Below are 25,482 nucleotides of genomic sequence, written 5' to 3'. Positions count from 1 at the left end.
ACATATCATCACTTGGCAGTTCAGAAGAGATCTTGACAGTTCAATGTGAGTGTCTACTATGCCACCATGGACAGTGACATATATACTGAAATACATCACAACAGGGGTAAGGACCAATGATTTTGTGCACTTAAATTGAAAGCAGATTACAATTTTTTTGAATGGGTAAAATGAACAGAAGGAATGAGCATCTGACTGTAATATTAAAATAGACTTTGGCATTTAGCTGTAGCCTCTCTGTTTTTCTGGAGTTAGAAGTGACTATACTTGGACAAGAGGGTGGAGTTAGCATGGCACTTGCTAAATTAGCATCAGGTAACCACTAACTTGAAGACTGCACCACCAACTAGGTAACATTATCAAATGTGACATTAGAGCTGCAGAATATATCATTTGAGCATTGTCATCACAATGTACTTGTGCGCAATAGTCACATCGCAGATTCTGCAGTGGGGTCAAAACAGTAATGTCCTGTCACAGAGCGAAATTTAATTGATTACCATTCCAACATTTATTTCATTATAAAGTAGCGCCTTGTTTTGGATAAGCCCTTATGGACCAACTAAAGCAAAAATGAATTTAAAAGTAAAAATAGGACCAATGGCCCTGTAGCTTACCAGCCAAATTAAATCTTTGGGAAATGTATCCAGATGCCATTTATTATCACTCAGTTATGTGTTTATCATATTACAGAAATAGCCCATGTTTTGGTCATATTCCAATCAGATCTGTAAAAAATTAAAATTCCAACTTGATATCATTGAAACTTCTGATTTATTGTATCAATCCACTTCCTGTCTGTTATAATGGGAAAATTTTTCAAAGTCACTCCAAATCCAGAATCAGATCTGGATCAAAATAATTGCAATACCTTGTGCTGACATCATCATAAAGAAGCTGTATACCAAGTTTGAAGTCAATCAGAAGTGTAGTTTGGGAGAAAAAGACGATTGAAATGTTTTCCCCATAAGAGGCCATGCTAAATTTTCCGTAAGTTCCTGGATCCAGAAGAAGATCCTGATCAGCATGTGGCCATTATGTTTTGGTCATCTCCCCATCAGGGCTGGACTGTAGAAATTTCAACTTGATATCATTTATATTTACTGAGTTATTGCATCGATCCGCTTCCTATCGCTTATAATGGGGAAATTTTTCAAAGTTGCACCAAATCCAGAATCAGATCCGGATCCAAATAATTTCACTAACTTTTGTTGACATCATCATAAAGAAGCTGTATACCAAGTTTGAAGTCAATCGGAATTGTAGTTTTGGAGAAGAAGACGATTGAAATTTTTGTAACGGACAACAGACGACGACAGACGACGACAGACGACGACAGACGATGACAGACGACACATGACGACAATAGCTTACAGCCTGTCGGCCGGTAAGCTAAAAACTAGAAAAGCACTCGGAGAGTGCAGACCTCTGCCAAGGCAGATCAGTGCCCCACCCCCCGATCACCACCAAAATTTAATCATTTGTTCCTTGTGCCAGTATCAGCATTTCCTGAAATTTTCATCCAAATCCGTCCATAACTTTTTGAGTTATCTTGCACACGGACAGACAGACAGACAGACAGACAAACCAACGCTGGCAAAAACATAACCTCCTTGGCAGAGGTAATGAGCAACTAACGAGAAAATCACTGAAAATGAAGACTTGGTGACAAAAAGAAAAGCAACGTCAGTTATCTAGAATTATTTCGGCTGTAAGAAGGATGATACTGAAACACGTGTTCTGTGTCAACAGTGCCTTCCACCTGGTGCCACAACGAGAGGAAACACAACTAATTTGTTTGACCATTTACATCGGCACCACACAGCTATTTTATCCTCCTGAGTATTGTTCATGTTGCAATATATATCGCAGGGTTAAAAAAAATCACAATGTCAGTTTTTTCCAATATCGTACAGCCCTTAAAGTAATTTCATGCTGCTTGTTAAATGTAAAGTCATGTAGAGAGTCAAAGTCCCACCTCTTCCATTGTTCCCCATAGGACCTAACTTCAGGTGATGACACAAATAATTTGATCCTGTTTTGAATTGTGCCACCATCGACACATGATACGGTTATCATCGCACATTTCACATCAGTCTTAGAGAGCAAGGTGAAAACGTATTAAGAGCTGAAAATCATTACAGTCTGGTCATGTTGAAGTTGCAGATGAATCTTCAACAGCTCTAAACATATCATGGTGAGAGGCAGTTACAACACCGCCATGACATTTGGGAGTGTAGTCTTTGTGTATTTTCACAGTCTGATGCTTCAATGGTTGTACAGCAAATTGCAACTTTCTTGATTTGTGAAATTATCTTTTAAACTGACAAATATCATCTGGTTAAATGGTGGCATAATTTAAACAAATGACGTGTCTTTTACCATTGACTGTTATTGTTATTTTATTTTTTATTTTTTTCCCCAAAATAAGGTCACCTAGGGCACAATCAGAAGGGGCGTGGCTTCAGCTTTGGGCATGACAGACATCAATTCCACTTCATGTAAAGTCACACTAACTGACTGACTGTATAATACAAGTTAAATTTAAGTTATCATTAGGTAATGTGTCTAAGATTTGCTAACCGCTCATGATTTGAAAATAGGCAGTAATTGTAAACTTCATGAAACATTTGCTGAACAAAATCCTATGATAGTCCTGTTGGTGCGGTTTCTTAATTACAACTACAGTAGAGTTGATTGAGGGGAGAAAAAAAAAAAAAATTGCACAACAAACAGAAGCTCAGAAAATCCACCTAAGTGGGCGAATAAGCCGTCTATCACACCTGTCAATCAGATCCCACAGGCAGATGTCACAGTCTTCAATTAGCCCAAATATCTTACTAACAGAGCAATAATCTATAAAACAACTAACAAATGACGCAAATGAGAGCCGAATGACTCCTACAAGAAATATTTAAAACTGTTAACTATTTTTAGTCGCTGCTTCTTGAATGGGAGTCAGTTGGAGCCAGGATTTTTTAGAGCCAGTGGCTGTCAGTGGAACACACTAACACACTGACTGCAGTTTCGAGCTGTGGTTGTTTCTCCTTGTTCAGAGGTAGTGCTGCCTAGACTTGGGTCTTAGTGTGAATCAGACCTGCAGTTGTTGCAAATGTTTTCTTAAAGGTTTTATACCAACAATTTCACAAATGCCATCATTGTCATTGCAGATTCTTGAATCTATTTGATCTCAGATTTGACAAATGAAGGATGCTGTATTTGATTGAGTTGTCTCACCAAATAGGATTTTTAAATCCTTATTTTTCTGTCATCTGGTAGTATTAGGCCTATTAATTAACCTGTTATCCTATCCTACCCCAATCCTTTGGGTTTATTACATAAAATTAAACATCGTAAGAACAAAGGGTTATGAGCATTTGTTTCTCCAGTACTAATATGTACTTGAGGACGTAGCCTTTAGAGGGAGGTTGACCAGAGACAGCGCTGTTGTTGGCAAAACAACAATAGAATATTTGGTGTCAGTTGCCAAGCAGCGCAGCAGGTTTTGATTTATGATAATGTCTTCCCGCTGGCAGCTTGTTGCAATTAGTGATCTGGTTAAGACTTTGGCAGGCCAGCAGTGTTATATTCTTTGATAAACGTGTAATGTGACTCTTTTGTTTTTTTTGTTTGCTGGGATCCTTGTGATACATTTTCCCTCATTTGTGTTGTAGACGTGACTTTGCTCTCGCCTTCTCTCACTCCAGGCTTCTTTTTCCTTCTCTCAGATATGATGTCATCGGCACATTAGCGCATCTTTTCTCTTTTTTTTTTTTTTCCCTATCATTTCAGTCCACTTTCTTTTCTGTCACAACACTGTGAGTGCTTTACCTCTGAGATGTGCCACATTTCTAAGTTATGCATGTGTTGTATTTGGACAACAAACAAACAAACGAACAGAAAGTCACTTTTTATTCACGATTACAGCTCAAGAAGAGGGAAACTATAAAGATGAAATACTGACTCAGTCACGCAGTCAGCTGTGTATTATCTGGTGAAAAGCCTGACACCTGCTGTGGTGCTAAGATACTTAGGTTCCCATCTGATCACCACAGATGTCAGATGATACTGAACTTGAACTGATGCAAACTTGTTGAACACTTGACATCATAGATACTGAAAAATGCTCTTAATCACAAACTGTATCACTTTATATCACAAAGTATCAGACTGATCACTTGTCCACAGAGAAACATTAGATCTTGCATAATATTTGTGCCACACAAAAAGTATAAAGCACCATCATTCATTATAACAGTAGAGACATTTCTGCCTGACAAGATCTTCTATATTTGTATGTATATATCTGATTATACCTCAGTATGTGAAATTGTCGAGATTGGGATTGACTGAAATCTCCCTCGCTCTCCTTTAAGCTGTTGTGTACAACAGCTTAACGTGTTTATCACTTCAGTGTAGAGTAGTGTTTGGCCTCCATTAATCTGTAATGCAGGACAGGTTGCTTTTAGATTATTCCTTGACTAGTTAGAAATTTTCGCAAAATTAGAGTGCCTTATTTTAACACAAAAAGAGCCAAACAGCCACCAGCAACCAACACCTTCTACTGACCTAAACTGTTTAATACCTGCTGATCCATTAATCCTATCAATCCATGTTAATAATTGGTGTAAAATACAGTTATTCATCTTTTCATGGTCATCAGATATGACCCATTTGGACGTTCAGAGGCTCCGTAGTGAACGTACAAACACCATCATCTTCTACAACATTGATTCACCAGTAAAACCCATGGAGTTGGATCAATGACAGTGGATGGAAACACTGGGGTTATGTTCAGTTACTGAGAGATTAGACTGAAAAAGACACTTTTTCTTCAGTTTTCTCTGGTTCTGATATAATAACCCTCAACTTTAATCTGAGCTTTTATGAACATCTTCATGATCAGTAAATTAGATATAGGAAAATACATGATGTTCACAAAAAAACACAAAATGGTTATAAGTAATTGTAATAAATCACTTAAGAAAAGTTAAATATAGAGGAAAAAAATATTTTGGAAATTCCACAAAAGTAACACCGGATCTTTATGGGTCTACCCAGCTCTTCCTTTAGGCTAATGTAGAAGTCTAACCATTGGCACCAGCTCACAAAAGGAGAAAAATGTAGATCATGATTTGTGCTTTAATAACATTGTGGAACACATGAAAGCCTGCAAAGGAACCTGCTAGAAATATTATAAATAGGAGACTGATTCTTACCAAATGTAATTATCCTGTGCTTGACTGATTAATTATCATAAGAGCTATGCCCTGCCTACGTATCTTTCACCATCTACATTAATAAAGCCAAATCAACTGTACGTATTCTACAATGGTGTTACACCCGTTCAAGCTATTTATTATCACTGCTATTTTATTGTATGTAGTTATGTTGTTTTCTGTGTCAGATGTCTTGATAATTATGTGATCCATCCATAGTCACACACCTGTTTTCCATGTGCTATTGGTCTCTTCCAAAATTTAGCACTTGTAGCCTACTCATAGAACCAGAAGTACATCCAGTATGGTCACACATAGGTCACACTCTACTTGTTCTAGTCCAACGGCCAATTTATGGACAAAGCCTTTGTCAAATAAATGTACGTTTCAGTTAAACAATGTTTTTGTGTTTTCTTTGGCAGGTGTATGGAGTAGTCAGGTAGTCGTGCCTCAGCGGGTGAGTGCTGTACTGGGGAAGAATGTGACACTAGAGTGCAAGGTGGAGGTGGGCACAAACCTCACTCTTACTCAGAGTTCGTGGGAGCGTCGTCTGCCTTCAGGCTCTGTCACAGTAGCCGTCTACAACCCCAGGTTTGGCATCTCAATCCCTCCAGAGTTTGGCCATCGCTTGTATTTTCGCTCACCCTCCTCCCATGATGCAACCATCATACTTGAAAACGTGGGCTTTGCTGATGTCGGGGTCTATACCTGTAAGGTTGCTACATTTCCTCTGGGAAACACTCAGGCATCCACTACTGTCAGTGTACTCGGTAAGTATTAATAGATCATATGCCTACAACTGTGGGTGCAGTTTTACATGCAACATGTCAAGCTTATTTTATTGTTACTTTACACAAGGATTTGGGTTAAACATAATTAAATTGTTTATTTAACACCTTTTAATTACCAGATTTTACGTGGTATGTTGCATATTGAGAGACTGGAGAATAGTATTCAATTAATTTTACAATACCAAAGAGAAAAGTTTGTGAGTAGTTACCATTGCTGGCATGTTGCTTTTAAGTATGAAGTCAAGGTGGCAGCTAGACATACTGATAGGCTACATTGGAATGGTATAAAGATGCAGGAAAGGAAAACTGGCATTTCTTGTATGAATTGTAATTTCTAAATTGTTTGTTCTCCTTTGTTCATTTCCAAAATAAAGTGGAGCCCAAGATCTACGTGTCCGCAGGTTCAACTCCCCTGATTGATGGAGGGAATGAAACTGTGGTGGCCACATGCATTGCCGAGCGGGCCCGTCCTCCTGCGGAGGTGTCCTGGGAGTCCAACCTTTTTGGCCAGTCAGAAGTTCAGCTATTCGATGAAGCCAATGGCACCACCAGTACTCAAGTGCGTTACCTCTGGCAGCCGACGCGCCATGTCCAGGGACACACGCTTACCTGTGTCGTCCGTCACCCAGCTCTGCAGAATGACTTCAGGATCCCCTACCAGCTCAATGTGCAGTGTGGGTGTTTTGTCATTGTTGAAGTTTGTTTAGTCTATTACTATTTTATATTTCTTAGTACATGCTGTGCCCCTAAAGTGTTATGGGTGAGTCACATTCCATGTTTGCATTTAACTTGAGTCTGTCAAAGTCTGACCCCCCCCCCCCCCAAAAAAAAAAAAACAGGCAGTAAATGGGCAGTATTATGTAACTATTTACATGGATGCTAGGTAAAATAATCCAATGAATTGACTTTCTACATTCCTTTGAACAACTTGTTTTAGGCCTTTTGACCATTATAGTATTTTGCATTCCTCATATCCTGTTAGGTCAAAAGATTTTATCAACCTTAGACCAGTTTTTAGCCCTCAGCTGAGGGGTATTGCAATCGTTTTGTCGTCTGTCTGTCCATCTGTCTGTCTGTCCATTCACCGACATAATCGCATTATCTGAAGAATGCATTGAGATATCTGCACCAAATTTGTACTGTGGATGCATCTTGGCATGGAGCAGAAGCCTACTGAAAATTGGTGACCATGACCTACTTTTTCAAGGTCAAATGGCCTTGTGCCTTGTGCAGTTATAATATCTGAGTACTTTCACATATGAATATGTATGTAATAAGTTTTACTCAAAGGCAGTCTTATCTAAATTATAGGGCAGTAACTTTCAACAGAATCTTACACTATATTTAGCTGAGGAGGATTAAAACTGCGCAGCACATTATGTTTTATTTTTGTTACTACATTGTTTCTGTCCCTCCCAGAAACCTCTTGCCACTTCATTGCACTCTAACATATAGCAAATATGCACAGAGAGAACATATTAAGTTTTAAATGGCTAATATTTTCCTATTAAACAGATGATCATATATTCACACCACTCTAATAAACAATAATAATAAAAAGTCTCAAACTCTAATGACTGAGTTGGGTACGTGAGCCATTTTATTCTTATTGCGTTATTATTTAAATTATTAGTGGGATATTAAGATAAAGTCAGCGACAGTTAAGTGAAGCAAACGCTGTTGAGGAATGGTCTGGAAGTTTGGAACTCCTCAACACAGTATGTTTTCCATCCATTCCACGATTGGTCCTTTTTGCACATATATTTATGTGACTGTAGAGCATAAAAGTAGGCTCATGTCTCTAGGCTATTACCAGCCGCAGACTCCAGATTTGCACATAGACTAGGCAAACAATCCACTTCCATGTGTTTGCTAATGGGCAACAGTTACAACAGGATTATCAGTAGTGCATCATAGCAGAAATATTATTTTAAACTACCACAAGAGGTTATGACATTATGACGGTGTATTGTGGTAACATGGCACTATTTTGTGGTGTCTTATATTAGATTTCTGTAGTATTATAGTGATCTTTATAACTTATTTTTCTTCTCTCTGTAGTTGCTCCTGATATATCAGTTGTTGGGTATGATGGAGACTGGTACATTGGACGAGAAAATGTTCAAATGACTTGTAAAGCCAATGCAAATCCACCAGCTCATCACTTCAGATGGATCAGGTATGTATCAATGTCTGACAGACCTTCTCTTTTTTTCTGTGATGGAACAAATGGCATGACTAGCAAACATTCAAAATATCCTTTTGTAAGTTAAAAACTCTATACAATCACCATCAGCTAAATATAACCATGAACTAAAAATTACCTTTAAATATCTAAGGATATCAACTTACCTGCTGCACAAGTAACAAATAGTACATGCATGATTTAATTATGGAGAAGTCTGCATCTCCCACTTTGTGTTGTGGGAAAAAAAGAATGAAATACATTTATATCGGTAAAGATTTGTTGGGCAATCAATTTCATAAGTAGATGCAGAAATAATTTAGGCACAAGTTTTACTAATTACTTATTCATAACCCTCAGTAAGTTGTCAATTCAAGTAATTATTTGTTATACATTTTACATAATACACTTACGCTTTCAGGTTTTCTCTAGTGCTTAAGTGTGTTTGTGTCTCTTGTGTATCCTAGATTAGACAGTGAAATGCCAGAAGGGGTGGAAATAATGAACAGCACTTTGCTCTTCCTGCGTCCCCTCCAGCGGAATGACTCTGGAGTTTACAGGTGTGAGGTTGCCAATGACATCAACCTCCGCAGTCGGGATGTGCGCATTCTCATACAAGGTGAGCTGGGTTTACACACCAGAACACAGCTGACTCCTATTGCGTTCTCTTCCCTTAGGAAGCACTGTGTGTGCATGCACGTCATAGAGGGTATCACTGCCTGTGACATTGTCCTTCAAGCTGAAATGTGACTCTATCACTCTGGCCCATTCTGTACGCTGTGACAGTCTGTCATTCAACTCTTAGGTTTATGTTTATGATGTAAGTGTTGTAAATAGTTTAGTCTTTTGGCACTGATCATTTTGACCCTCAGTTTTAGTCTTAATTAAACGCTGATTAGCCTTGATTAATATTGGCTCTCCAGATGTTCAGATGGAGGCATTTCTGGGCCAGACAGCTGCAAATGTTTAAGGCCTTTGTCGACCACAATGCACTGCCTCTGCTCGCTGCTCTCATGGCTTGGCATATTAGTCTGTTGTGTCTCTGTTGTATCTGTTATATATTATGTGCATGTTTCTCTGATTTCACAAAATCAGTCTGGTCTGTGGAAGCTCTCTTTCTGAATGAAGTTTTGCCTATGATGTGATTTTCTTTTACATCTCTCTCGCTTCCTTTCTGTGTTTCTTTTATTTCTGCATGTGTCATGCAGTAAGAGGCAAAAGCCTGCAGCCTGACTGTGAGATGATGTCCCAGATTCATAAAACATTAAGTAGTTCTTTTCAACTCTTATTTATTATTTATCATCCATATTTCATTTTCCTTTGAGAGGACCTGTACTGGTGTGTGCAAGTTTGCGCATGTTGGTGTACCCTTCGTTATGTGTGTTGATGTGGTTGTCTTCATGTATGTCAATTCACCTCCTCTGCATGGAGCTGTACACTCCTACACTTGGACTGCACTCCTTTGGGTTCATGTTTCTCATCTCTCGGATGTGAAGCTTTACCTCACATCTGGCCTGGCATTCAGTTTGAAGTGGCAGAGCAATTGCAGCCCCATTAAAGCTTTTAGACTCAGATTCTTTCCAGTGCTTTAGCTCCTTCTGATTAGGGCGTTTGGGTTTTCTGTTTTGTGGGCATAATTCCCGATCCAGTTCAAGTTTGAAGTTGTAATAGTGATGGTGCATCATCATACTTGCAACATGGTGTAAATGCTAATATAATTTAATCATCTAATATTCAACATAATTTTGGTTATGCTCTTAAGTAAGCACTCTTATGTATAAGTGTGTAATAAAGTTATGTTTTTAATAAGAAATTAAGTTGTACACAAAAAAACAAAAACAGGTGAACCTTTGTAGCTTTTGCTCTTTCTCTCCAAAATCCCATCATCCAGTTATTGTAGAGACTTTTGCAATAAAAACCTTGAATATTTATTTATGTTGGCCTTCACAGAAACATTGTAATAAGCCTCCAAACTTAATGGTGACATTGGAACAAGTACAAAAATGAAAGGGACAATGTCACAACATTGTCTCTGATAGCAAATCCCGTTTCACTGAAATCCATTCATCCAGGTTCTTTTATGCTTTTGTTCCTTGTACCCTGCACGCTTTACCCAGATGCCTTTGGTTTGCTTCTGCTTAGCCTTGAATATATATACACTTTTAAGGTATTTAATTGAAAATAAAACGATGTAAATCACTGCAACTACTTTGAGTGTTTTGAACAAATTTAAAGAATACAGTTAAAGGATAAAATATAAGAAAACGAAGGGCTAGTGAATACCTCTTTGAATCTTTTTATGGATCTGTGTTATTCTGACAAGTGCATTTAACTCTGTGCAACAGTTGAGATATGAGAGAAAAAAGATGGAAAAGTTGTTTTTAAATATTGTACTTTATTATAGATGTACTACACCACTTTGTAACAAACATTTTCATTGTTCCATCATCTAATCCCGTCTTTTCAGACAATACCAAATCTTAGATTTTCATGTTTTACTTACTAATTGTTTTTCAGTAATCCTTGCTTGCACTCAGAGATAATGTAAAGTTTAACTGCTGAGCTGGTCATGCAAACCGGAGGCTGCTGTGGTGCATGTGCACTCCAGTTTAGTACATGTTATAGTTTAGTTGATGTTTTTGTCCCAGCCTAGTAAAATGCTGATATAGTTGACATTCTTTGCTTTTCTGTCTGTTCATCTCTCTCGTCCACCCCTCTACTCCTTTCCCTCCTTCCTTCCCTCATTAGATCCTCCCGCCATGCCCTCCACCATTACTGCTCCTGTCCTAACTGGCTCTGCCTCCTCCACATTAGTGGATGAAAAGGGCCATGTCCTTCTCAGCTCCCCTACACTTCAAGCCATTCCTGCAAGTAATGTTGGTTCCATAGTGGGTGGGGCTGTAGGGGGGGCCTTGTTCCTGCTACTGGTGCTGTCTCTGGTTGGCGTGTGTTACCTCCGGAAACAGCAGACCTTCCACGGAAACTACTACACCAAGCAGTACCTGGGCCCTAACGACCTTCAGAAGGCTCCCACTCAGCATGAGCTCCACCCAACCAAAGCTGGCAGCAGCTCCTACCATCAGGACCATGATCGGGAGGAGTGGGGGGCCCGTGAGCATAAACATGAGCGTGACCGCCGTCACCATAGCAACTATAATGGAGAGGACTACCCATCTAATGGCTACACCAGGGCAATGAGGGAGAGTAATCAGCATCAGCAGAATCAGCATCACGAGCACCTTCAATATTCTAGCTCACGACAGGCCAGATGTGGCCGGTACCCTAATTCAGGGAAGCCGAAGGAAAACAGCTCCCCCTACATGTCAGATGACTGTTACGATAGCGGACCTGACGGTGACTACGTCGCTCACACAGATGGCTCAGTCATCTCTCGTAGGGAGTGGTACGTTTGACAAGCTTCAGTACCCAGTCCTGCTGGAGCAGAGATACAACAGAAATCAGAGGATTTCATGTAGTAAATCTGGAACAAACACATTATTTCTTTTCTGTATGTGCACACTTTGACTAATCTCATGTCTGTAGTTTCCTCCCTGTTGTTCAAGTGTCCTGGTTGACATTTGACATATTTTTTTCATAATGTGGACAGACTGAACTGCGTAGCCACTTTAAAAGTCAACTTTTACATGTCTACAAAAGTGGACATGCCACTAGTTTGTGTGTAGAGGCATGATGTATGTGCTGTCTCTGCCTTATTTCATACTCAAGAGGACTGCCAATTTATTTAACATTAATGTCTTTGAACTGAGTGGAAGCCCTATGGGCTTTGAAATCACATGTGGTTATTATAGAAGAAAATTTATTTATGCGATTCAGCCATATCAGACTATTTGGCACTTGCTCATTTGCATTTGTTGATATTGTTTACACTAATTTTTTTTTAAAGACCCTTGGTCTTTGATTTGGTTTGAGAATATTTATCACCATCCAACAGTGGAACAAAACCCTAAAAATCAAGAAATCTGGATTTTCACATCCTCCTCCCAATACTCAGTGGGATACTTCAGAGGCATATTTGTTAATTTAAAAAAGGGTTTGTAGTGCTGAGCAGTCAGAACTCCACCTGATAATGGGCATAAAATGCATGTCTTACCTTGTGCTACCTTTTATACAACCACATCATTAGACCATTGGTTGGACTAAATGTGTAACCTTCATTAAAATTAACATAAAATTGCAAGTTTGCAGATGAGATCAGTGATGCCCTTTAGAAAGTATGGCCCAGAGTGGAAACTTGAACATTTCTACTGTATGTCCTTGACATTAGCATGTCTTGTTCCCACAGAGGGAGGGAGTTAGAGAGGGTGAGCAGGAACCCTGCATGAATGAGGCATTGCCTACTGTAACCAACCAACTGGGTCTGTTATACACTCAAACCTCAATAAACAAATTTACTGTACCATTCAGAGCAAGTCTAAATAATCTGAAATGCCATTACATGCATTTAACCTTTTAGATGTTTGTTCTTTATTATTATTGTCAGTTGTCATCTTCAGTTCAGTCACATTTACACTGTTCTGTATCCTATCGGATGATAATGGATGTGTCTGAGAATTTGCACTCTTGTACTGAACCACGGCTCTTGGAAGTTGAAGAGGGCCATCAGCAGGGGCATTGTTCAAAGCAGGCTATAGTATGGCAGCTACCATATGCTGGCCTCTTTGTCAAAAGTATTTAATTACACAAAGAAAGCATTGAAGAGTCATCATGTCCTACCAGAAATAATTGCCTCTCTTCTGTCATTGCTAAAATATGTAGAATCTTCATGAAAAACTGCATTTTATGTTTACTTCTAATAATGCCACACAAAATCTACTGGACGTAGACAGATCAGGATTTTTTATGCACATTATTGTACTTACTTGCCAGAAAGGACACAGTAATTGTGTTGCACTGATCAGGTTTATAATTTCAATAGCTGCAAAATAATTTACTCAGTCGACTTTTTGTTTTCTGAAGATGATTTCAGGCTACACAACTATAGTCATTTGTTGCCAGACACTTTAGGCGGTAGAAACACACCAAGTACTGTGATCACACTGAAGATGAAGTGCTTTACAAGTCGACTTCTTTCAACCACCTAGTCAAGGCAGTTTACCAGTTAAACGGAAATAAATCTGCTAGATATCAAGATAATCCTCCTTTTTTATGAGAGTAGATACTCACAAATAAAATCATAAGTATGTTGGCACTTGCACCTATTTACCAGATTCTAAGGAGGAGATCTGACAGTTTATTTCATGTACTCTAGTGTTTGTGAATACATGCCAACATTAGTACTATGGTCACATATACAGTATTAGCTGAAAGATGCCAAATATTTGTTTAGCTTGTATGTAGAAATATTAAGATGACGGTGTCTCACATAGGTATTACTGACTAGGTAACAACTGAAAACTAGCTTATCTTAATGCGTATCACTGTTGTATACAGGGTTTTGTAACCTCAAATAGAAATGAAAAGATGCTTTAGGCCAGTTTAGTATCAAAGTCGTCAAAAAAGGGTTTCATTGTTATTAAGTCTTGCTAATTTTTTTCTTTTTGGGTTTTGAAATTGATAAGCTGCAGTTCTCATGGTGAGATCTGACTATGTGCCACCGTAACTTGCGTTTGTATAATATACAGAATACTGTCGTTCAGAAGAACTTATTTATCTTCGCAGACAAAGGCTTTCTCGATCAGTTACTACTCGTAGCGGACAGTTTGGATATATTGCAAGAATTAATTTGTTACTTACCACTGTTTTTGGTGCTTACAGCTTTGAAAAACTACATCTGAAACCTCTGAAATGTGTGTTTTTAAAGCTGGGTGTTATCAGTGTCGGTTATCGACCCATGCTGATTAGACCTGAAGGTAACCGTAACATCACTACAAGTTGCACCTGTCAAACAAGCATAACAGAACATCCAACAGTGAGGGAGCTGCCAATGTCACGGCCTCAAATAAAGGTGTAATAAATAACCGTGGGTGCTTTTCTGTAGCACTTGTGGTATTCATGAGTTTAGAAGAAGAGTAAACCTGAGTTTCATATCTAACTCTGACTGGTGCAAAGAAATATGTGGTGTCACGTTTTTTGTTCAGTTAGTCCTGCCAACATTCAACAAGTGAGATGGAAACAAAAATAAGTTGCATAAACACATCAGTTTATCTTTGGCAGAAAATATTGTCTTCATTAAGATACACAGAGCGCACTCAGGAGTTGTGTATGCATTACTGGTTAAATTTTCCAGTTAAAACCTGTTTACATTGTGGGCCGTGGATTATCCAACATAACTTACACAGATATCTGTCAACCTGGACATAAAAGTCTAAGCTCTGTGTGCCTACAGGTGAAAAGGGAAAATGTTTCTTCATCATGTATCAGCAGATTAAAGTCACTCTGAGTGGTAGGTTATTTCTGATCTATGAAGCCTAAAAATAAGGTTTTAAGTGTTAATTAATTCTGCTTTTCTGATCACTTTCACACAGATGCAGAGAGTAACAGAAAGTAGCCGTCAAACCTAATCCCTTTTTTTGCTTCTATGCACTAAGACGGAAATTCCACTAATCAATGTACTATTTTTGCTTGACTTATCAGTTTGCAGTCCTTCACCTGGATTAATGAAGTTCATTTGTGCTGTGACATTTGTATAGAGATCAGTCATCGATATCTTTACCTTGAGAAACATCCTTCACTTTGGGTTGAGAAATACAACTAGTGCCTTAGATACATAGAAGAATATAGGATTTCTTTTGTTCATTAGTTTAGGTTTTTATTTGTTTTCACCTGTTTTGTTGCTCTGTGAGATTTGTTTGTTGCCTTTTTTTTATGATTTTGACTTCACTGCATTACTGTGTACGGACTCTGTAGTGCCATATCTGCCCGTGATGGTCAGTGACAATATATTTGCAAATCTACAGGCATTTACACGAAAAAAGACAAAGCTTGAATAAAATTTTGATGTAGTATGAGTTAGATCTTCACAGGTATTACTGCCAGATTGTAGACTGTCAGGGTTTTTTTTTTGTTTTCTGTAGAATCACTGTTTAAAAGAATTGACTCACATTGTCTTGAAAAAGCACCTTATGTTTGTTTTTGTGCAGTATATACAGATGAAGTGTAAGTTTCTGAAAGGAAAAAAAAAAAAAAATTAATGTCAGTGACAACAGTGGAGCGTTATTTTGTCAATCCTTTTTGAGATACTTTAGTTCAATAAAGCACCTTAGCACCTGTGAGTTGTTTTCTCTGGAGGTTTGTGAGCTTGCCATTACTCACGTTGCTCAGTCTCTTCTTTGTGCTTCTATAAATGACATCATCTCCAGCTCCCGAACGCATAATGCTGCAAAAGCCGCCCCCCACCCCAATCCGGCGCGCACATGTGGGACGCCGCACATGATGTAATCCAAAATCGTGTTTCCTCGCACCACCTTATCTTCATTACTCTGATTTCTAAGCATGCTTTAGCATGTTAATGCATAGCTTATTGGGTTTTATGGTGAAATCTGGAACATTGAGCCGTTCTTCTCCTCTGGTATTTTTATACCCAGGGGAGATCCAACACCCTCCCTCCCCCTCTGCTTCCTGCCTGCCCTCCTCACTGGTCCTACTTTGCTTTGTTACAAGATAGAAAAGCCCTTGCTCTCCCCTACAGCTCATCTCCTTTGTGATCCCCCTCCACCCCCTGTGTCTTTCTCCCACTGACTACCAGCTGGTAAAATTAAACGCTGAGTGTTTATGTCTGGCCCAAAGTCCCCACTCTCCAGCCCATTGACTGTCCCCATGGCAACAAGCTCATCTGGATCCGCTGATGGGAGGCTGTCTTCTTGCGAGCTCTACCTGGCCACAGAAAGCGGAGGGAGAAGGGAAGAGGAGCTGCGTGAAGCCGAGAGGTTAACTGTGCTGCTGTGAAAGGCAAAGTAGAATGAGAGAATTAGCTCCTGGAATTACTGTAAAATAGATTGGACCGTCATGTCCTGCTGCACTAAAGATCTCTCCTCACTAAGGAAATATCACAATGATGTGACCTTGACATTGTTCAGCCCTGTGGACACCAGGTCCTCAACACACTTCCCCCAGAAGTCTTGATTTCTTCTGACCTCCCTGTCTTCTCATCATGGTCGCAGCAGTGGTCGTCACTCTGACCTTGAGACGGGGCATGCTCAGTCTTAACACGCATACAGTGTTGGGAAAAACTAGTCACATATGTTAGTGTTAGACATTTAAATTACCAAATGACTATATCTATGATCCATTGCTTAGAAAAAAAATATGTAATTAAATGTTCTCCATCTAAGACTTTAATTTGCTCATGAAGTTTATGTTGGAGTCCGTGTTCTTGCAGCTGGACGTCTTTGGATATTAACTCACCCCATTTCTAAGCGGCAGGGTTCGCACGCGTGCTTGAAATCGTTGAAAATGCTTGAATTTCAATTTGTTTTCAAGGTCTGGAAAGTGCTTGAATTTTAGTTTAAGTACTTGAAAATGCTTGCAATTTTAACCAAAATTTCTTACAGCGATCGATACATTTTGAAAAATAAAACTTCATGCCAAAAAACTAAATTAGCAGGTGCTCTCAGGTAGAATCCAGGTACATTTTTATCTTAATCTTTGTCTCGGTGCACGTGTGTCTGAAGAACGCCAAGTAGCTTCCCTTTTTTTGGATAAAACTCTGTGTTCTCCTTTAATTTCTAAACTTTTTGCTATTATGAATCATAATTTTAGATGTTTATAGCATAATGCAATCTACATAATTGTGATAAAAAGTAAAAAAAAAAAAAAAAATCATGAGTATATGTATTCCTGTAGATATGTATTTTTCAAGGTGTTGTGCTGGGGGAAAAAATGAAAATGACCCTTAAAAGTATTTGAATTTGACCTTGAAAAATGTGTATGAACCCTGAAGCTGACAGTTCCTCAGCACAAAACAGACTCCAACATCGGTACGCAAGCATGCACAAATATCCAACAGTGCACCTTTAACTTGCAAATTACTAACCAAAATCTTGGCGATGATGGCAATGTCTCAAAATGCTGTAACGACAGCAACTGGAAATCCCTCTGACTGTATGATCACTGTATGATCTGTAATGGCATCTCAGTGGGAAACCTCCCTCAAAGAGAACCATTTGTGGAGTGGGGTTGGTGTAGTTCCTCCGAAACTACTGAATTTTAAGACGTATTATATGTATATTCATTTTGGGTCTGTATTGTGTTATTTGCCAGCGTATGAATCACAGTGTTTTCAGTAGGTTAAAGGCTATTCATTTGTTTAGGTTTTATTTCACTACATTTCTGGTTGGTGTCAGGACATAATGGTTGGAGTGTCCCTCGGGACTTTGTGTCACTGGCCCCTGCAGTGAGATTGCAACCGGTTTCTTTACATCTTTTGTGCAGTTCAGGAAAGCCATAGGAAAAATTTGAGCTCTTACAAGGTTCTGTGTCTAGATTTACAGAGACTCCATTCATTTATGCTGACATTTCCATCACTATTTTTGATTGATTTTCTTTGTTTGATTTTGCTCCACCTCTCATCTGCCAATTAGGTCAGTGCATATGACTGTAAGTAACCTGAATCCCCCATGACAGTACTTTGAAGTTCCTTTACTGCTTCTTCCATTTTTTTCTCTCTCTCATTATACGTGAGGATATGTCCCTTGAGGTATTTTTGTTATTTGTGATGTCAAGCTATATAACATTCCATATATGGCACAGCTAACGAAAGTGAAGCGGTGAACTCAGTAGCAGTGATGACATCAGCCGGCGATGCTTGAATTTGTTTGAAAGACTCATGGTGAAGATCAGTGGATTTTCTATTTGCTTGCAACACAACAGTTTCCAAGGATACTTTTCACAACACACAAAGGAGAGAGCAAATATCTGAAGCAGCACAGAAGGATGATGGCTGAGTGAGAGAGACTTTGATATCAACTCCCCAGTAGAAGTGGGATCAAATTGTCTCATCACTGAGCTGAAGTCACCAAAGTCTGAAAGGAAAATACTCACCCATACTGTCTAATCGCCCTCCCCCCTTTTTGTTATTACACCAACATCTGCTCCCTGGGGGCAGGCCTGTTGTCTGGGCAATAGTATGACCTTTGACCCTGCTGTAGAAGTTTTAGAAGTGGGGGGTTGTCTTTCTGCTCAGGCCACTGAGGTGTGCTGTGTTTAATTCATGATGATCCGGTCGTCTGTGCTGACCTCAGTGAACATCAGCATGCACTTTATCGGCTGCACAGTGATGATGGGTGTGTGATAAAGTGCTGAAGTAGGGGCGGCATGTGAGATAAAGGAAGAGCCTGGCACAGGAGCCAGATCCCAGAGTGGGGACAGTTGATCCAACACTAACTCCACTAATCCAAAACCCTTCAGAATGGCTGATTGTTGGGAACTGAGGAGCTTCTACAATGCAAGAAACAGTCCAAATATGCATCTAGATACAGTTTATATTGTTTTATATAGATAAAAAAAAAAGAACCGCATGAAGACTGATACTTAAAACGCACCTCTTTTACAAAACTGTTCAGTCCTGGTATAAATAAACGATCAAAATATACAGCAGAACAATTAAACAATATGGGCTGGCACTGAGTTTTGAAGCTTTTATTGCTCCTTTGTCACAGTGTGCGTGAGAGTAAAAATGCAGAGTATCAGGCATTGAAGTGGGCCGCTTGAGAAAAGGCATTTTTAAAGGCATCTTAATCAACTGAAGAGACTCTTGTCATAGTTCAGCTGCCATCAAAGGTAATCGAACAGTTATTAACTGTTAGAGGACAACATGACTAGAAAGGGGGGAGAGAAAAAGAGGAAGAAGTGGCTTTTAGGGGGTGGTTTTAAAGTCCAAGCTCGTTCAATCTGCATCATAATTGAACTGTTATTTAGGATTCTCATCTCAGCACATTATTGATTTTTTTTCCCCACCTCAACAGCTAAATCAACTGGAATTGAACATGTCACACTTGGCTTTTTTTTTCCCTCTGTCACCTTTTGTCCTCCAGTTCCTTCTGTGGCCTACAGTCACAGTTTAACACATTACTGCTGATTGGCCAAAGCTTGCTGTTCTGTGAGTTTAATGCATCTTAATCACAATTAATCCTAATCCCCTCAGTGGACAACATGGCGCGAATACAAGCATATGGTCTAACAATGCTAATTCATCAGACTTTACTACTGCATCTTAATCTCCACATGCGTAAAAACACAGAGGAAGGACAATATGCAGACATAGATGGATGGAGGGAAGTGAAGATATAAAATAAATGATGCAGAGTGAGAAACTGTCAAACTCTGGAGGGATCTGCCTCCCTCCATCCCCCGCTGTGCAAAGTTTGACCTGCTTTGGACTCGCTTCCATTTCTCTGGAGTGTAAAAAATAGATTTTGAGAAAAGATAATAAATGTCAGAGCAGTTTGTACCATTCAGCGGATTAGGGACAACATGTACCCTGCAAAATATATGTTGCCAATTTTTAAGTGTGAGAAAGAAGTGCTCATTTTGTACCTGGAGGTGCAAAAGTACAAAAACTATTGCGAACTCTGATTTTCTGCAGATTATGGAGGTTTCAGAATTGGCATGTCTGTAGATGATGATCTTGACATAATCACACAACACTTACAAGTTTAAAGGTGAAGTGACACTTTGCTAAGCTCCTCCCTGTCCAGTCCTACGTTAGCAACTGTAACTAGGCATGGGACAGTTGTTCTGTCAAGCTTTCAGAACAAGTGTAGGCTGAAGCAGTGTGTGAAATGTGGTTTTATATACAGTATTTACTCACTAGAAACATTATACTACTGTTTTTATCCCTGGTTAAAGTCATCATTTAATAGAATGTACCTAAGTTTGCCCATAAGGACACTTATGGGTATTTCTATGAGTGTTTACATTATCTGTGATAGAACCGGTGTAGCTTCAGAGGAGGGTGCTGTAATTTTTCTTTTATGAAGCTAAAAGACACATAAAGACCATATTATTTATTACATAGAAATGTCTGAAAATATGAGAAGGGATTTTTCCATTGTTTATGACATTAATAGCTAAATGTTATGAGATAGATCAGATGTCCTTGAGGAAACTGTATCAAATATCTGTAACAATGGCTCTGAAATATTGGAGAAATGTGGACAGAAAGGACTGCACTAGTTATTTCTAAACCACTTTCAGAATCTGGCCTTTATTGAATATCAATAAAAACTACTTCTGTTGCTTTAAGGAAAGACACTGTCTGATTTTAACTATCTTGGCAAACAGTTGTTAGCAAACATGTCTGAAACTAATCTTATTGTGTGTGTGTGTGTGGGGGGGGGGGGGGTTAGGTATGCAGTGTACAGTAGTTATTCAGAACCAAATTTAACCCTTTATTGGGCAAGTGACTATTTTTGGTAACAATCTCAGGTCCAGTGTGGTCTACAGGGTCTGTAAGTTCCACCTGTGTATGAACAGTGAGTGTACCTGCTTTGTTCGGTACCATGAAGTAATGGTACTAATGTAAGGAATGATGTTCAGAGGGATAATGTGGATGTGGACAGGTGTCTGGATCAGCACTTATGTTGGTCTAAGGTTATAGAAGTCATGTTCTATGTTCTAAAATACAAGTTCCTTTTGCCTTACATGTGTTTTTCTTGTATTTTTTGTATTTACTTCTTGTATTTTTTTTTTTTTTTTTTTTTTGCCACTTATGGGTAAGGAACCAAATATGGTAACTTCATTAACCTTGATTTTCTACAAAATAATAAAACAATTTTTTTTTTTTTTAATTTCACAAAAGTAATAATTTTTATGTCTGCAAGTAACACACTAAGGTTGAAATTCTGAACTTAAGAGTATTTCTATGTGTGCCCTATAAAGGGTTAAACATAAATAAAAAAAAAAAAAAAAAAAGCTGACATTAGTTAACCTTAGAGTTTTTGTTGATAAAATTAACACTATATTATGAAGATGGTTCCTTTAGTTCTTTATGTGTACATCTCTGTTATTTAATGACTAATATTAGAAATTTCCACTTGTTTTCTCTGGAATATCTTTCAGATAGTGTTAAAAAAAAAAAAAAACAATAGAGTGACAGGCTAAGGGCCAAACCTTGACCAACATAGCAACAGTAACAAAGGAGCGGGTGTCAATTGTAAAAGACTTAGTTTTACCTAGTGATGAGCATAGATTGTATATACAGATGGATATACAGAATATACAGTTTGGAGGAAAAATGTATTGGAATTTCCCATATTTGGTTTAGCCCAAGTCTGATTGACTAACATGGAAGTGGTGGGGTTTCTGACCTTACCTGTTTTGGCTTCACTTTTAGCGAGTTGTCATGTCCATGTTTACGTACAGTCTATGGTGTTGAGATTGCAGGATTACACAGAACACTCCCATTGCTGCTCCAGTGGCTGCTAAAAGTACAAAGACCCTCACTAGCATGTTCAGTTTGTCCATTTAGTGCTACGACAGAAACATGGCCGACTCCACTGAGGCGGATCCACCCACTCTGTAGATATGAATCTCTCACAAAGACAGTTCAAGAGAAATAAGATGCTTCACCGGAGAGTCATTTCCGCTATTAATGTGACTTGGGTTTATCCACTGCATCAGACTGGAGAAAGATACTGTCGCACTCATTCCATTGGGAGAAGTGCATGTGATTTACAGATTTCAAGTGATTCTCAGAACCCAAAGTCACCAAAGTAAAAACGCAACCAAGTTGTAAAAATGACATTTATACTTTTCTATCCATTGACAGATCAGGAGACAATGGACTCTGTTTGAGGTCTTTCAACAACAAACTCTCAAACGTGACATCTCATTGTAAATCTTGTCAAAAAGAGGAATAAATGTGCAGAAAAATGAAGTGAATCATGAAAAACGTGATAATAGCATGTTGTTATTTAATTTAGACCTATATTCACACATTCACATAACACTCTTCTTTCTGACCATGCTGACACAATAGTCAGGAAGTTAATGATTTCATGCCACAGATGAATTGAACAATGGATCATCTGCAAATAGAGGCTCTTTGGTGCTCATTCCAATCACCTTATTTCCAAGTGAAACTACACTAATGAAAACATGGATGAATGCTAGATCTTATGCACTACACCTTTAAAGTACACATAGTTACTGTTAAAGCCTCTAGTGGCAGGACTTCAGTAGTGTCTGTGTGATCTGATGATGTTCACAGGTTACATCATTGGGTTTCTAGGGCATATACTGTATAATCCATATGTTAATACAAATGTAAATCAAATTCTGTGACTTGTACTGAGAGTTAAAGTGTCTTCCTGTCCCTTTCTGTCTCATGTTGACTGTACTGTGTTTGTGTTGCATTGACTGTCTCTGTCCACTCTGTCTCAGACCAGTCTCGGGCAGAAAGGTCAAACTCCATTGCTGTGGCCGGAGCTGTGATGGGTGCGGTCCTCGCTCTCTTCCTCATCACCGTCTTCATTATTGTGATCGTCACTGTTCGGAAGGCCCCCCCGCCTGCTTTCACTGATAAAGTGTAAGTGCACCTAATAATTCATGCTGCTGTGTATGCTCGGCTGCTTAATTAATGACATGATGATACCTTGTGAGGTTCACTGAAGCCCACTGGTGGGTTCACAGAGTTGCTCCTTACTCCTGTGGAGAGTGCTGCAGCGGTGCACACCCTGGAGCAGGGAGGCTGCGGGACAAGGTTGAGGGGTGGCAGATAATTGCTGTCTTGGCAGCGAGCCCTTGTCCTATTTTATTCAGTCTGTTCCTATAGTGCACCGGTACTCATGTTAATGTTAGAGCAAAGAAGAATAAACTTTGAGGTTAAATTATTTACAGAAAGAGCTGGGTCACACACTGCCAGAGTCTGTGACTGGCATTAGATGCTCTGTGTGTGCATGTGTGTGTGGGTGTGTGTGTACGTGTGTGTGACAGATGTTAAGTGGGCTGAACAGGAGCTTTTATGTGCTCCAGTGTACAAGGATGAAACCTGATGGGTTTGTTTTGATGAAACCTTTTGTCATTTACCATTAATGTCCTCACAGGAACACAAATACATCCAGTAATTCTGATTAGCCGTCTACTCTTTACATACAAATCATTATTATAAACCTGTCAACTTTATCTGCAGGGTTGCAGGTTGGTGTTTGTCTGGCTCGTTGGAAGTATTCTTTTGGAATAAGAGTGAATATTTCTGTCCTACAGTAGCAGGATTATCATTTTCCTTCCTTTCAGTATTTGTGCATGACCACTTTGAAATTCCCCCCTGAAAGAACAACCTACGAGCTGTAACTAAACACTGAAAGTGGCAAGTTTTGACAAAGACACACTGTTTTTTCCAGGGTTTAAGTCATTTTAATTAGATAATGTGCTATCTCATGCAAACATGCGCTACCAAAATAATTTATCTTCCATCATGATGTTGTAAATTTACTGTTGCAGCATCTCGTGCTCAGTATCATTCAAACAAATGATAGCATTGACCACTATTGTAGAATAATAGTGGAGGGTTCTAATCAGTCTACAGCACTGGCTCACAGCTAACAAAGTGTGGAGGTATGTCTGGTTATAGACATATTACCTTCATCCATTCCTCGAAGTGAATCCCTGAGCGTCTCGAAAAATTATAATCACGTTGATTAATAGTTGATGCATTTTGTGTTTAGTTTTCTCTCATAAATATTATAAGAGCAGCATCATGCCTCTGGTGAATTGAGTGATTTAAACATATATTTGGCAGAAATCTGGAAACAAAATGGATGACATTGCATCGTTTTTACAAAATATCACAGATAAGAGGCCCACATTTTTTTCTGTATCTGGTCAAAATCTTGTGCTGTAAAACAGAGTCTCAGAAGTCTGGAAGTAGAGCCAAAAGACGGTGCAGAAATCTTGTTTCCTCTCAGACCAGTTGAATTGCAATAAATTGAAACAATATATTGAAATTTTGCTCAATTATGTGGAAAAAATGCTGCTTGCCAAAGCTTTGAGTCAAATATTTGATCCTTATTTAGCTTTTTCTCCTCACACACTCCTTAGAAAATTGTTTGGCTCTTTTGCTGCACAGTGTTTACCAGCATGTCACTGTAATTTTCTATGCAATTTAGTGTTTGGCAGGTAGTATGTGTTTTGGGGGGCTTTTTGCTGCAAGAAAACAATGCTGGCTTCTTCTGCAAATGACACTCAGAAAAACAAACAAAGCCAAACAAAAAGTAAAATATACAGGCTGGAAAAGCAAATCAATGAGCTGAAAAATGGTAAAATGCTTCACAGAGCAGCATTGTCATTTGATCCATGATTAATTAATAGTGTAGCTTTAAAATAGTTTATTGTAACATTAACAATAGCACCATCTGCAGGGGGTTTTAAAAACATTAAGTGCCTTAGAGTGAGTTTCAACGTGAGTGATTAAGTGAACCAGAGGCAAACAGGATGTATAGATGAACAAACGCTAAACACAGTGCATCTGCGAGTCCCCTGCGTCTCCACACTGACACAGATGCTAAGTTGGTCTGTGGACACTGCCACGACCAACTTAGCATCTTAAGTGTGACCGTGGCTGGATGTCCCCGTGGGATGACAGGAGGGCGGAGGCAGGCCTCGTCCCTCACATGCGAACATGGGACAGCAGGTCACTGAGAGAGCGCTGACTGTAATCTCTTACAGTCAGCTTTCATCCTGAGAATGAAAGAGAAGCTCAGCAGCAAGTGAAGTGATATACAGTGCCAGAAAATCGATGCCTGTCATGACACTGCTTTATGAATGGCTGAGGTCAGTCTCCAGGTTTCATTTTAGTAGTGGAGTGGGATTTCAACAAATGAGAAAACGAAGGACTTCAGTGTCTTATTGTCATTTAGAGGAACTCCTACAGGAAACGATTTCAGAGCAGCTGTCAGAAAACTCCAGATTTACCTGAGATAGGTGTGTAGATCATCTTTACATCCATGTTGTTAAACATCCTAAAGTCTGTCAAATGAGGTGTGGTGTCATTAGTATTACTTGACTGATGCCTTTCATGCATTATCAATACAAAATAATTCATACATCCAATACCATGGGACTGAGAATTTGTCTCAAAAGCATCGCAGCACTTCTAATTATACTTTGCCTTTTCCTTATACCACAACCTTCTCTTTAAGGTGTCCATCTGTTCTGGAAAAACTAAAATATCTCCTCATTTCATTTTCCTCTTTGTCTGAAGGATTGACCTTCCTCCGACACACAAACCGCCTCCTCCCTACTCTGAGAGAGCACCAGCCGTTCCTCTGGGTGTCCACGCATCGCAGGTGGCCTGGCTGTGTCAGGTATATCTGTATCATCTTCATACCGC

At 39.1% G+C, this 25,482-nt stretch overlaps 1 protein-coding gene across 2 annotated transcripts in view; it reads left to right on the top strand.

The window, feature by feature from the left end:
* Positions 1-25,482, top strand: part of nectin3b (nectin cell adhesion molecule 3b) — a 32,780-nt gene that overhangs the window by 3,903 nt on the left and 3,395 nt on the right. The window contains exons 2-7 of one of the 2 annotated variants that reach the window (XM_030153273.1): positions 5,642-5,989; positions 6,385-6,684; positions 8,072-8,189; positions 8,663-8,814; positions 22,536-22,680; positions 25,354-25,456. In XM_030153273.1, the coding sequence (XP_030009133.1) occupies positions 5,642-5,989; positions 6,385-6,684; positions 8,072-8,189; positions 8,663-8,814; positions 22,536-22,680; positions 25,354-25,456 (1,166 nt within the window). Of the gene's footprint in view, positions 1-5,641; positions 5,990-6,384; positions 6,685-8,071; positions 8,190-8,662; positions 8,815-10,943; positions 15,428-22,535; positions 22,681-25,353; positions 25,457-25,482 lie in introns of those variants that run through there. The other variant, XM_030153272.1, reaches the window with a different exon arrangement.

The sequence above is a fragment of the Sphaeramia orbicularis genome, chromosome 14 (genome assembly GCF_902148855.1).
Source record: "Sphaeramia orbicularis chromosome 14, fSphaOr1.1, whole genome shotgun sequence".
NCBI classification, from domain to species: domain Eukaryota; kingdom Metazoa; phylum Chordata; class Actinopteri; order Kurtiformes; family Apogonidae; genus Sphaeramia; species Sphaeramia orbicularis.
The sequence above is the reverse complement of the archived record's forward strand: the minus strand, read 5'-3'. Positions and strand labels throughout refer to the sequence as shown.